Source organism: Orbicella franksi, chromosome 6, assembly GCF_964199315.1.
Source record: "Orbicella franksi chromosome 6, jaOrbFran1.1, whole genome shotgun sequence".
Classification (NCBI taxonomy): domain Eukaryota; kingdom Metazoa; phylum Cnidaria; class Anthozoa; order Scleractinia; family Merulinidae; genus Orbicella; species Orbicella franksi.
The window spans coordinates 1,988,767-2,001,037 of record NC_138150.1 but is presented as its reverse complement, the minus strand read 5'-3'; the positions used below and the strand labels follow the sequence as shown (position 1 = coordinate 2,001,037).

Sequence of the window (12,271 nt, the reverse complement as noted above, 5' to 3'; positions counted from 1 at the left end):
CACTGTGTTATTAAAACAAAATTAGTGTACATAACATCGAAAGATAGGCAAGGCGAAAACGAGAAAACTTACTCAGTAGTTTCGTCTTCACTTCCACATATCATTTTCCCTGTGAACAGAATACTTCGGCAAACTTTAAGAAGAAATCATTATCATATTCGACATTTCCTCACTGAATAAATAAAATAGACTGTTCAATTGTTTAAGAATTTTTAATCCAAACTGCAGCCATATCAACCGTTCATCTATCTTTGTTGCTTACGCACAAACTTGACACGAAGCAAACTTTATTGTCTTCTGTCAGTTTAATTTTACTGGGGAAAATTGGTGCGTTAATTAAGATGTTTTGATAGAAATTGTGGTAAAATCTCAGGTCATAAAACATTTGTAATTAGAGTATTTGAGATTTTTATTATACTTCGGAATAACGGCAAATTTTGTAGGAACACATTTTGCTCTATTTACGCGAAGCTTGATACAGTTCAAACACAGTAAGAAACAAATAGATTCAACATCTGAAACAAGGCTTATTAAAATTTAAAGCACCTCTGCTTCTCATTCGTTATTTGCTATCTCTGTTTTCGCTGGAATATTGTTCTTGTGAGTTCAAAATTGTTTTTATTTAATGCCGATAGCCCACTGAGAAGTGTGACTACCAACAATGTTTTCCGCTAGGATACTAATTACGCTGGTACAATTCAAAGCCAAATTCGTCGTGAAATTAACGCTGTCTTCGAGTGCTAACATTTCCATCTTTGTTATTTTCTTACTTTATTTTTTTTCTTTCCGAAGGCGCGAAAAATAATGTTTTTTTAATGGCTTCAAATTCGTAATTTAATAAATCGGTAACATTTCTTGATCTTCAGCGGAAAATTAGATCTCTCCTTGCGTGGAATCCTTAAGAGAGGGCAGAGATAAGAAGATTTTCTTTATTTAAAACGTCAATTATCTCAAAATAATTTTAACACAGACGAAATATTTGTTCCTATTGACCAAGTTACGGGAATCTACGAAACTGTAGTACAGCATTTTACCAGAGAAGCAAGCGTGGTGTGGGACTTGATGTTTTTCTGGCTTCACAACAATGTCTCGACACGTCACAAAAATAGTTGTGACTATCACGAAAGAATAGTGACTGAAATAGTGAGTGAACTACTGCTGTTTGTGTTTGGAAACTTCAACAGAAAGTACACGGCTTCAAGTGTGAGAATCGACGAACAACCGCCCCGTACACAGGACAACATTTTCGTTTGTGCGAAACCTGTCGAAACTCACGGTCTGTGACATCGCCGAGGAGACTGAATCGGTATTCTGCCAAGACGATTCGTTTTCGATTCAAACAATAACTGTGGTTTTTTTTCTAGCGTTATCTTAGAAATGGTTTTGTGCTGGCATTGGAAGATAGTTCTGAAGCGTCTCCAACTGGGATAACGCTTTCACCATGACTGACTATTTCGATGAAGACAACTGTTTGAAGGATCCGTCGTCCGGCACTGAGCAGATTTCAGAAGAGATTCCACGCACACTGTTCTCGCCTTTAATCGCAGTTTTGGAAGACAGTGAAGGACAAGGCTTTGAGCGAAGCAGAAATTTCTTAAGCAAAAACAATCTTGAATTGCCAGCTGTGTTGTTGTCGCCTTGCGTGCGGACAAGCAGGTCTGAACAAAGTCTGCGAAGTGGAAGTTCCCGCGAATTCCTTGAGTCACCTACGCTTTCAAATGCTTCAAGAAACAGATCTTCCTCTACTCTTGAACCGGAAGAAAAACAATCGGCTGGTGGTCGTCCCAGGAAAAGAAAACTATCGCTTTCTCTTCCGTGTTCTCCGTATAGTTCTGAATACTCACTTAGTGACGATGCTTTCAATGGAAGCCCTCAAGGTGATACCACGTCCCCTCGAAATGAAGGGATTGTCAATAATCATTGTAATCAAGAAGATACTTGTGAAAAGCATGAAGATTGGAATTTTCCCTGCTCTTTCAACGGTCATGGTCTTCTGGCGGGTTCAGTTCGAGACTCAACGGCTTCTTTGAACTATCCAGAAGAAGATAAACCAACGACAGAGTTGAACAATGGTAGAGGTGGCTTGCCAGTCGCCTGTTCAACACCAGATTTACATCGCAATAGATCGGGTTGTTACAAAAATCCTCCCAAACAGCTTTGCTGTTTAATGCGTTCAAATTACACGCCTCTATCGACACCAAGCTCGGAATGTTCCTCTTCGAGATTTTCAAACCATAACCTTCGGGGAACAAATGATGACAAAAACACGAGCCTAAACGAGTCCGTTTTACCTTACGAATACTATAGCCACAAAAACAATGCGAGTGAAAGTGACTTTCCTCTGGAGCCATCATCAACTGCAGCAACACCAGCTTTAACTTCTGCTCTCAATAACAGGCAAACCTTTCTATTTCCAACTTACGAGGCCGGCTGCAAACAGCATTCGACACCCGATTTAAGAATCAAGGAGACCCTGCCTCTTCCAAAGGATTGGAGGCGAAGCCAAAGATACCTTGCCCCTGCAGGAGATGGGTTGTCCCCGGCGAAAGTTGAAGAGTCAAGTGCACGGTTGAAAACGTCCGAAAGGACAAGGTTAAAGAACTCTTCGTCCACATTTCTTCATCCCGATATGGCTCGTTATTCAGGTTCCAACCAATCTTCGGAAGGGAGCGCAATATCTTTGATACGGACGCGTTCTTCAAAATCCTCCTGCCAAAAAACTAAACAGTCGACTTTCCGTCAGAAATTTCCACAGGCTTCGTCAAGCATAAACAGCTCTACATCTTCTGCCTTCGCAGACTCATCAGGTACTAGGAGCCGAAGCTCCTTCACGAAAAGTTTTCTCTCGTTAATAAATCCATCAAGATTGCTCTCCAAGTTTCACAGCATCTCTAAACATAGTGTGCATAGCGCGAATTCGCGCTCGTCTCGCAAAAGACGAAGACATATCGATTTCCCCGACGACGACAAAATTGTGACCCTGAACGTTAGCGGAAGACGCTTCCAAATCCGAGATTACTTTCTTTCAATTCACCCAAATACTCTATTAGGAGGTAAAGCAAGAAGTCTGTTTTACGACGAGACAAAGAACGAGTTCTTTTTTGATCGCGATCCGGACAGTTTTCGCTATATTTGGAACTTTTATCACTCCGGACAACTGCATTGTCCGCGAGAGGACTGCGTCCAGTCTTTTTTGGACGAAGTGGATTTTTTCGGCTTAGACATCAGCATGCTTTGCGAGTGCTGTTGGTGCGACACGTTTCAAGTGGCACATGAACGGTTAACAAAACGGCGCGAAGAACGTGAAGCTAGAGAGAGGGAGGCTGCAGACGCTGTGCATGTTCTTGATCCAAACGCGTCCTTCAGAGAAAAGGCTTGGATGACACTGAAGGAGCCATCTTTTTCTCGACTTGCCAAAATCTTTTACTTGCTAAGCGTCCTCATGATCGTGGTCAGCGTTGTGGCGAACACGACAGAGACCATTGCATGTAAAGGAGTGATTAGAATTTGCAAAGAAGAAAACGAGGAGACATATTTCTACATTGACACGGTCTGCGTCGGTGTTTTCACGTTCGAATACCTGGCACGTTTGGTAACGTGCCCAAACCGTCTAAGATTTATCATCAACAGAATGAGCATCATAGATCTGCTCGCAATACTGCCTTACTACATCGATTTGTTACTGAGCTCTCTGTCGCTTGACGCACGTCTTGGCATGAACGCTTTGGTAGTGTTACGAGTATTACGAATACTTCGCATTTTCAAACTTCTCCGTCATTCCAAGAGACTAAAGACTCTTATCCAGAGCATGAAAGACTCCGCCACAGAGCTTGGACTCATAGGATTCCTTTATTTAGTTATGGTCATTTTAGTTTCAAGTATTATTTACTTTGCCGAGTTGTCGGAGGACACGCAGTTTTCCAGCATCCCGGAAGCCATGTGGTATGCGGTGATAACATCAACTACCGCTGGGTAAGTACGATACTAGATTCCAGGGGTTGGGGTGGGGGGAAGGAGCAGAATTCACAAATTGAGCCCCGCCCCGGGGGAAGGGAAGGGGAAAAACCCCATATAAAAAGAGCGGGTTGCTCGTCGGAAATTTTGGAATCAACTCGATCATAAGAAGCACCAAGATCCTGTTTTGTGGGCGTGGCTTGAAATGTTTTCCACCCCTAAGAGATAGCAATTCTAAAACAACGCATTATCTTCTGTCATATTGTTTTCGGCTCAATACCTCAAAAAGTGCCTCAAGAGCTCTCGCTGTAGCCCTATTGGGGCTGAACAACCTGCGAGTTACCCAAACTGCGTTTTTAACCCGTGAAAGGTACGACGAGAATCGCGTCCTTCTTATATGAGCGTCTCACACCCAGGAGTTGAGCATACGTGCTCGAGTTTTCTCTTTCAAGAAGTGTTTCGTCTCCATGATGGACTCGCCAGGGAGCAGACGTGATCTAGATATTTTCTTTAAAAGAAGGCTCAGCCAGTGTTCATTTTTTCTAATAGTAAACCAAACTTTGCGTTACGAGACACTTGAAATGCGTGATTGAAAACGCGCGAGTTCTGGGGACGAGATTGGACGCGTGGCGATTTCAGGTCTGAGTCCTAGCCTTACTACGGTCATTGTATATATGTATTGGTTTCTTTGCTCGGACTAAATACTTTTCTCTCACAGTGTCCCTCTTCGCCAAGGCATAAATTGTTGGGAAACTGACTATCAGTGTTGCTAGGGACGGCCCTCAAAAGGCTAGTATCCCATCCGAGGGCTGAGGGGGCCGGGTGGGTAGTTATGCTTAGCTTCATATTAAGACCGGAGTTATAAGCGAGATAAATTCTGAGGGGAAGGAGAATGAGTAAAAGTGTTTGAGTATGTTTATTGTTCTTCACAAACTCACGTATCTTCCATTAATCATCACAACACACAAACACTCTTCAAATACTCAAAGTCTTTCGTTTCCTTTGAGTTATTTTCCTTCTTGTTGTAGTTATGGTGACATCATCCCAGTCACATTAGCTGGTCGGCTGGTTGGAAGCGCCTGTTGTCTGTTTGGTGTGCTTGTTATCGCACTGCCTGTGCCAATACTGCAGATCAAGGTTAGTTATATTGAAAAGGAATTCTCAAAAATTCCAAATTTATAGAGCCTGACACGAGAAAACGGGTCTCGCTTTTTCGCTTCTGCTCATGTATATTTTGGGAGACTCGTTGGCCTCATGGTTAGTGCGCTCGACTACGGATCAAGAGTTCCGGGGTCGAGCACTAACCGGGGACATTGTGGTATGTTGTTAGATAAGACAACTTACTCCCACGGTGCCTCTCTTCACCCAGTTGTATAAGTGGGTATCGGCGAATTTAATGCTGGGGGTAACCCTGTGATGGACTAGCATCCCATCCAGGGGGGAAGAGAAATACTCCTAGTTGCTTCATGCTACAGTACATAGAAGCCGGAGATAAGCGCAGGCCTGATGGGTCACTTGGCTCGTATGCAGACTTTACCTTTTTTCATATATATTTTACTCAGATTTCAATCTATTTCCATTCTCGTCCTACTAGCCAACCCAGTAAAAGGTAAAGTCTGCATACGAGCCAAGTGGTCCATCGGACCGGAGCTTTTCCCGATTTCTGTAGCATGAAACGACTGGGAGTATTTCTACTCGCCACTGGATCGAATGCTAGTCCATCGTAGAGTTACCCCCAGCATTAAGTCCTCCGGTACCCATTTGTACACCTGGGTGGAGAGAGGCACTGTGAGAGTAAAGTGTCTTGCCCAAGAACACAACTCTTGCCAACCTGGAGTCCTTGCTAATGGCTTTCTCTCGTTTTTCAGTGATCGTGGCTGTTCCACAAATGTTCTGAGTTCCTCAAGAGCAGAGAACAACTTTGATCTTCTCGTTTTTACTTTAATATGATCAATATGAAACAGAATGATAGATTTATGCCTGCCCAGAAATAATCAGTTTAAATATTTTATTTTTGATTAGTGAAGTTACGCGCTACCAACAGCAGGGAGGTTTCTATATTGCCATGGCAGCGTTTGTTGGCAAGCAACCGGGACCATTATACCGGTTGAGCTGCACTTCAGTAGTAGCAGGCGTGAATGAGGAGGCCTGGTAAAGAGTTCTTATCAAGTTGTCTTCGACCGAAGGAGCTCTCGGACTGGAATTCGCAGCCTGAAGATAGTTTTCTTTTATTGACCTAAATTTAGTTTATATGCAACTTTTAGTGAATTTCAAGCAAAGCGTCCTGAAATGTAACCAATCCAGTGAACTAATGAAGCAAATATGACTGAACGCTTGTATCTTCCAAGACGTTGACGATTTCGAATCATTGAAATAATGAGAAATAAAATTGTTGTTCTTAAAACTACTTCAATGTTCTAGCAGTGAGATGTACTGGAAAAAATGGTTTTGGAGCCATTAATACGCCTAAACGTTAATGAAGTATTCGTTTAATCCAACATTTATAATCGAACTCCCCGAATACCGTAAACTTCCAAAACTTCGAAAGTAGCGAGCTCTCCGAAAGTAGCGTATTTCGAATTTCTTAAAGAATTTCATCTTTTATTTCTGAAAAAGGGCTCAGTCCTGCCAACTTTATATAACGTTTTTTGTTCCCCGAAAGTAATGATACGTCGAAAGTAACGACCCCTGAAAGTAACGAGCCCCAAAGGCTGCTAATTCTGAAGGTAACGACCCTCTTTACTTTAGGAAGTTTGTGGAATGTCCTCCAAAGAACAATGAAACATATCTTTTTTTGTAGTTAACATCAACACGAGAAGCACTTAAAAGACTTTGTTTAAAAAGTAATTTATTTAGACAACATGTCTAATGAAACTAATCAAGCAACATTTGATGCTCTTATCCTTAGGAGTTCATTACAAGTGAACACGGATGTGCTCGCACAAAATTTTCATCCTCTACATATATTGTCATTTACCAAGAGAAGATCAAGCTAGGCACCTTAATCTTCTCTTGCATTCACTTAACTGGTCTGCTGGATTTTACAGCATTTTTGAGTTCGTTGTTATTTATGGAGGCACTAGAATGTTTACTGAAGTTGGTCCCGTGATGGCCCACTACAGAAAGACGCACAGGTATACTTTCAAAATGGCGGCCCAAAACTGAAACAAGCCAAGAGTGTAAATACTTACTTACTTGTTAGAGAGGTTTCATTTGAGAGTCGAGATTGGTTTTGCACTACTTCCCTACACAATTAGCTTAAAAATATCATGTCACTCTTTTTTCCAATCAGAAGTAAGACCAAAATCAAACGTGACTCGTTCGCACATGTTTCATTGCGCTTCGCGTGGGCTACATGTAATTACTTCGAGTTTTTATTTGGGTCATTGGATTACCTGTGTTTTTTGTGATTGGCTCAATTAAAAACCGCTCCATCTTTTAAAAGTTGTTATCATCATATCACACCGATAAGTTGTCAGAAATTACACGACGGTTCTTAAAGAAGCCTGATTGAATTTTACTCTTCTCGCGCCATATAATTTAGTTTCCATTCAAGAAAAAAGATCGGTGACGTGACGCCCAATCTTCTACCAGCTACGCGAAAAATTATTTTTGCTTCAGTTACTGTTCTTTAATATCGGCCGCGGTGACGATCACAAACATTTTCTCTGAACTCGAAGCAAAGACATCACGTGCACTACAAGAACCTCTCAATGATTTACCACGCATATGACACGTCAATATCAGGTGATCTCTAATTGGTTGTCAGAGTTCTGCTTCCATAGCCTCGTCAACCTCATCAAGAAGTCCGAGCTGTAGATTTGCCTGTGGGATGAAAATGTAGATAATATCTTAGGAGCTGCGAATAAAATTTAACGTGAAGAATGGTCCGTGTAATTGTTTGTAATTGAAAAGCGCTCAGAAGAAGCCTGAATTGGAATTCCTGTTTAACGGGATTTGGTCACTTGATATAGGCGTTTGCAGCTGAGCGCTCCATCAACAGAGCAATGAAGCCAACGCGTGACCCTGTCAGGTTGATATCTTACCTTTTTCTGAATAATGGGGACAGGTAAAGCTATCATTAGCACACCGACAATACAGCCTACACTGCCCACAAGTTTTCCAATAACTGTGTGCGGAACAAGGTCTCCATACCTGAAACATAATGGTGTACAAACCATTGATTAGCTAAGCTGCATATTTTAAATTGAGTTTTTGAACTCTTTCTATTCCCGCCCTGGTAAAGGTTGAACACTGTCCCTGTTTAGGGTCCACTTTATTACGCCGGAGGAATTTGTAAACGCAGCTTTAATTCCACGATTAGGCCTACCGTTATGCTCGATTTCCAGCCGTTTTGGGAGCCTGGTTGTTTATCCTGCTCCCAATGTGGTGTGGGGCAAGGAACGCGCGCTCACAAAACGGCTGGAAATCGAGCCTAGTCTACCGTCCGCACTAATCCATCGGGAAAACGGAGCTTTTCAAAAACGCTCTTCAAAACGGAGGAATTTGAAAACGCCGGCTTTTCGTTTTAGTGTGGGCGGAAAACATTTTGAAAGCGGAGGTTTTCGAAAACGACCGCGTCACGATAATCAAGTGATTTCCCTGCTCGAGCTTTCCTCAGATACAAATACAAAATTACCCGTGATTGTTGCGCCTCGAAATTTCTCCGACGTAGTGTGATCGGAAAACATTTGATGCGTTTCCAGAGTGAAAACGCCGTTTTCAAATTTCTCCGGATTGGTGTGGACGGGGTCTCAGGCATATCATTCTTGAATGTCTTGAAGTCAAGACCAGAATAGGCAAGAACAGTGCCCCTTTAAAATATCTTTTCATTGATCATACCCACCCTGTTGTTGTCATAGTGACCACCGAGTACCACATGGAAGCTGGAATGCTATCAAACGGATTTGTACTGTTAGGTTCGCTTGTTTGTTCAGCATAGTAAAGCACACTCGAGAACAATACCACTCCGAGAGAGAAACTAAATACGATAAAACCAAGTTCGGAAGCAGATCGTCTTATTGCAAATAACAAACTTCTTAACCGGCTGGAGTGTCTGGTAAACTTCAAAACGCGAAAAACTCGCAACACTCTCAACAAGACCAATGCGCTGAGGCTGTCGACTGAAGTTTTCAAGGCGTAGTTCAATATTAACCCAACGTAATATGGTAATATGGACAGGAGATCGATCACACTCATGAATTCCCTGACGTATAGCCAGCGTTTAGGTGCGGTAATAAGTCGTATAATATATTCAAAGGTGAACACCGCAACGCAGATGCTCTCTAGGACAAAATATAAAAATTCTCTTTCGTCCATGTAATCATTGAGGCTTTTACACGAATGACCATTTCCGTGTCTAATGGACGTAACGTTCCAGTCGTCTCTACCACAGGTGTGATTCGCGCACAGATATTTGTCGTCACAAGGAGGCGGCATTGTTTCGGCAACTGTGCAAGCAATACTCAAAGCGATCATAAGTCCTGAGAAGTAATACCACGCAGCTCCCAGACGAGATTCGTGTGGATTCTCGAAAATGTTCCAGATTTGTTTCCTCAGTCGCAATCCCCTCTCGACTTCTAGCTTCTCATGCGGATCTTCCAACTTGAAGACTTTGTCGATGCGTATTTTCCTGGGTTGTCTGTAATCGTCCCAGCAGCAATTGGCCACCGCGTTTATGGAGATGCGAAAGAAAGAAAGTTCATCGCGAAACTCGTCGGCGCAATACTCACTGGAATAGTGTAGCCTGCCGAGCCTGTGGGAAAAAGATAACACAATGTTATTTTCAAATCACAGGTAGATATCGTAATCTTGCGGCGGCACCTCCTGTGGGGTTAATGACTCCCACTTAGGCTTTGATTCCACCAAGTCTCAGGAGGATGATTTGAAAACGGAAAACGCGCGCTGGACCTATACGATACATTAGTGTAAATAAAGAATTGAATTGAACTGAAACATTTGTATTTCTCAGATGTGTCAGCCAGTGTGGTTGCGTGGTTGTTTAAACTTTAGCTTTAGGTTGTAAATATTTCAGAAATTTCACTGACTTTTAGGAAGTTGTTTGAAAATTTACATACAGACACTATTTTCCAGCCATACGTTTGCACCTTGGTTTTCCTGCCAAAACAACGAATAATAACAAAAAGACTTGCCAATTTTCCCGTTTATCCTGCTATATCTTTGTACACATATAACTTTGTTACAACATTATAAATCTGTATAGTGAATACAGTGCCTAACAAATGTGAATAAAGGAATGTTTTTTGCGTTTGGTTAGAGAATTCGGGTTTCTGTATTGCCATCGCATGCTTACACCTTTTTTACTTTAAGTCTAGTTGGCTGTCCGTTGTTTATAAACAAAAAAGAAAGAAAACTATGAATTAATGTTCCTGTCTGTATTTCACTTCTGGCAAGCTGTCAGTTGTTTATAAAAACAATGATATTAAAATAAGAAAACTTTTGATATATGAGGACCTCTGCACAAGTCAAGGTGTCTTATCAGTATGTTTAAGATAACACGTAACTTTCAACTTATCAAAGGAACTCGGCATACAATTGGTGCCGCACAAGACAAATGAAGAAAGCAGTGACTCCATTTCTCATATTTTGCTTCTGTTGGCATGAAAATGATTTTAATTAGACTATTACTGATGGCCTCTTGTGGGTATCTCATCAATCACTCGTTAAAGGATCGAATTTATTTTTGTTTATAACAGGTGCACGCGAAGCCTAAACAGTATTCTACTAGATTAAAGTCGTAAGAGTGCTTTCTTTGCACCGTAGACAAATAAAATTATTTTCAGTTACAAAGAGTGGATGTGTTAACGGTGGAATATTCTAGAATGGTTGGTTATGCATGCAGTAAACTGTGTAAATTTTTCAGCGCAAATAGTAAATGAGGAGATTGCATCCAATGTTGTTTTCGCGCGGTTTAAAAAAGCCAATATTTTTACCTCCCCCATCTTACTAGTAAATTATATATTCCTGATGCAAAATTTATCTACGCAGGTTCTGGTTCAATTTTTTCCGTGTTCTCCGACAGTAAAATACCACATTTGGCAATTAATTTTGTGAACTTCACAAAACAAGACTATTTAAATCTTCGTTTCGAATTCCCTAGTGTGCTATTGTTCCACTGGGTGTTCTGGTTTTTTTAAGGAAATAGAAGTCTTTGAAATTGCGAATTAAAGGTGGCCTGATTTTGAAAGTTTCTATTTCCAACAAAAATATGGGGTTTTAAAAACCAGTGAGTTGACCGCACGAGGTCATTTTTAAACCGTACTGCCCTGTACCTGATAATAAACCCGATATTGTGGCTGAATAAAAGAATTATTCATTACAAGTGGATAACAGAAACTAAAGCAAGAGGATTTTAATCAAGAAAATGAAACCACAAAATCTAACAACTTTTGAGCGGTTTGTGGTTATTTACAGAGATTTGAGAATTTTTATTTCGCCCGCCCGCCCTCAAGCTTGCGTTAAAGCTTTGTGTAAATTAATCGTAAAGAAAAAGAAAATTTATCGAAAGTAAAATATTTCAGTCGATGACCATATGCATGTTGAGGTTCTCTGTGCTATTCAATGAGTAAACAAGTTCTCATTATCTTTTAGTGAGCACCAGCGAAAAATGTGGCGCGTATTTTGGTTAGCTTAGTATTAACAGTGGCTTGTATAATCATGAGTGGAGTTGAGACTAAATTACATATGTACGATACACATTGTACTTTAGCCTCACGATTTCTTTATAAACTGATGAAAAAATAATACAAATGAAAAAATACCTGTAGTAGTTTAAAATGTTCCTGAACATTTCAGGGTCTCTGTCAAACACATATGTCTTGGTCCGCGGGTCATAGAACAATTCTTTTTCCGGGCTACCAAGAAGTGTGTCAGGATGGTTGGCGAGGTTGTCCTCCCAAGTCTCAAACAATCTGCCTCCGACTTTTAACAATATTCTTTTGCGGGGTCGATGCGGCTGGCTGTCCAGGGACCAAACCGAACTGCCCTGGTCCGCTGTGTCCTTAATCATCAGTGTCCAAAGCGCTGGATCCGGACTGGTAGCAATCTAATGCGGACCTGATGTAAACAGATAGCGAGTATGCGTGTTTAGGCCGAATTCGTTATTGAAAAGACCAATTAACAAAGTCTTTGTCCGCCGCAGGGAAGAGCAGTTCAAACCTATTTTCTTCCCTCATTTGCATGAATGACAACCTCAGCTGTGAGCTGTGGGCAGCATTTACCGTTAATTTCAACTCAGAATCTCGCAGTTTAGAAAAGGTATAAATAATTGAAGCTTTGGGCGACTAAACGCACGCGC

The 12,271-nt window shown here is 41.3% G+C and overlaps 2 protein-coding genes across 3 annotated transcripts; one reads left to right on the top strand and one right to left on the bottom strand.

Moving 5' to 3' along the window:
* Positions 1 to 865: 865 nt before the first annotated feature.
* LOC145490933 (uncharacterized) lies at positions 866 to 6,296 on the top strand. The gene is made up of 2 exons (XM_081470048.1): positions 866 to 3,972; positions 4,983 to 6,296. The coding sequence occupies exons 1-2, from the start codon at positions 1,442 to 1,444 to the stop codon at positions 5,134 to 5,136; spliced, it is 2,685 nt and encodes an 894-aa protein (XP_081326174.1). The 5' UTR covers positions 866 to 1,441; the 3' UTR covers positions 5,137 to 6,296.
* A 549-nt stretch (positions 6,297 to 6,845) lies between these two features.
* LOC145490237 (potassium voltage-gated channel protein Shal-like) lies at positions 6,846 to 12,007 on the bottom strand. Of its 2 annotated transcripts, XM_081469361.1 has the most exons (4): positions 11,736 to 12,007; positions 8,801 to 9,709; positions 8,001 to 8,109; positions 6,846 to 7,779 (listed from the first exon to the last, which is right to left on the bottom strand). In XM_081469361.1, the coding sequence occupies exons 1-4, from the start codon at positions 11,981 to 11,983 to the stop codon at positions 7,720 to 7,722; spliced, it is 1,326 nt and encodes a 441-aa protein (XP_081325487.1). In that variant the 5' UTR covers positions 11,984 to 12,007; the 3' UTR covers positions 6,846 to 7,719. The 2 variants fall into 2 exon arrangements, with proteins under 2 accessions (XP_081325487.1, XP_081325486.1); XM_081469360.1 differs by having other exon boundaries at positions 6,846 to 8,109.
* Between the last annotated feature and the right edge of the window lie 264 nt (positions 12,008 to 12,271).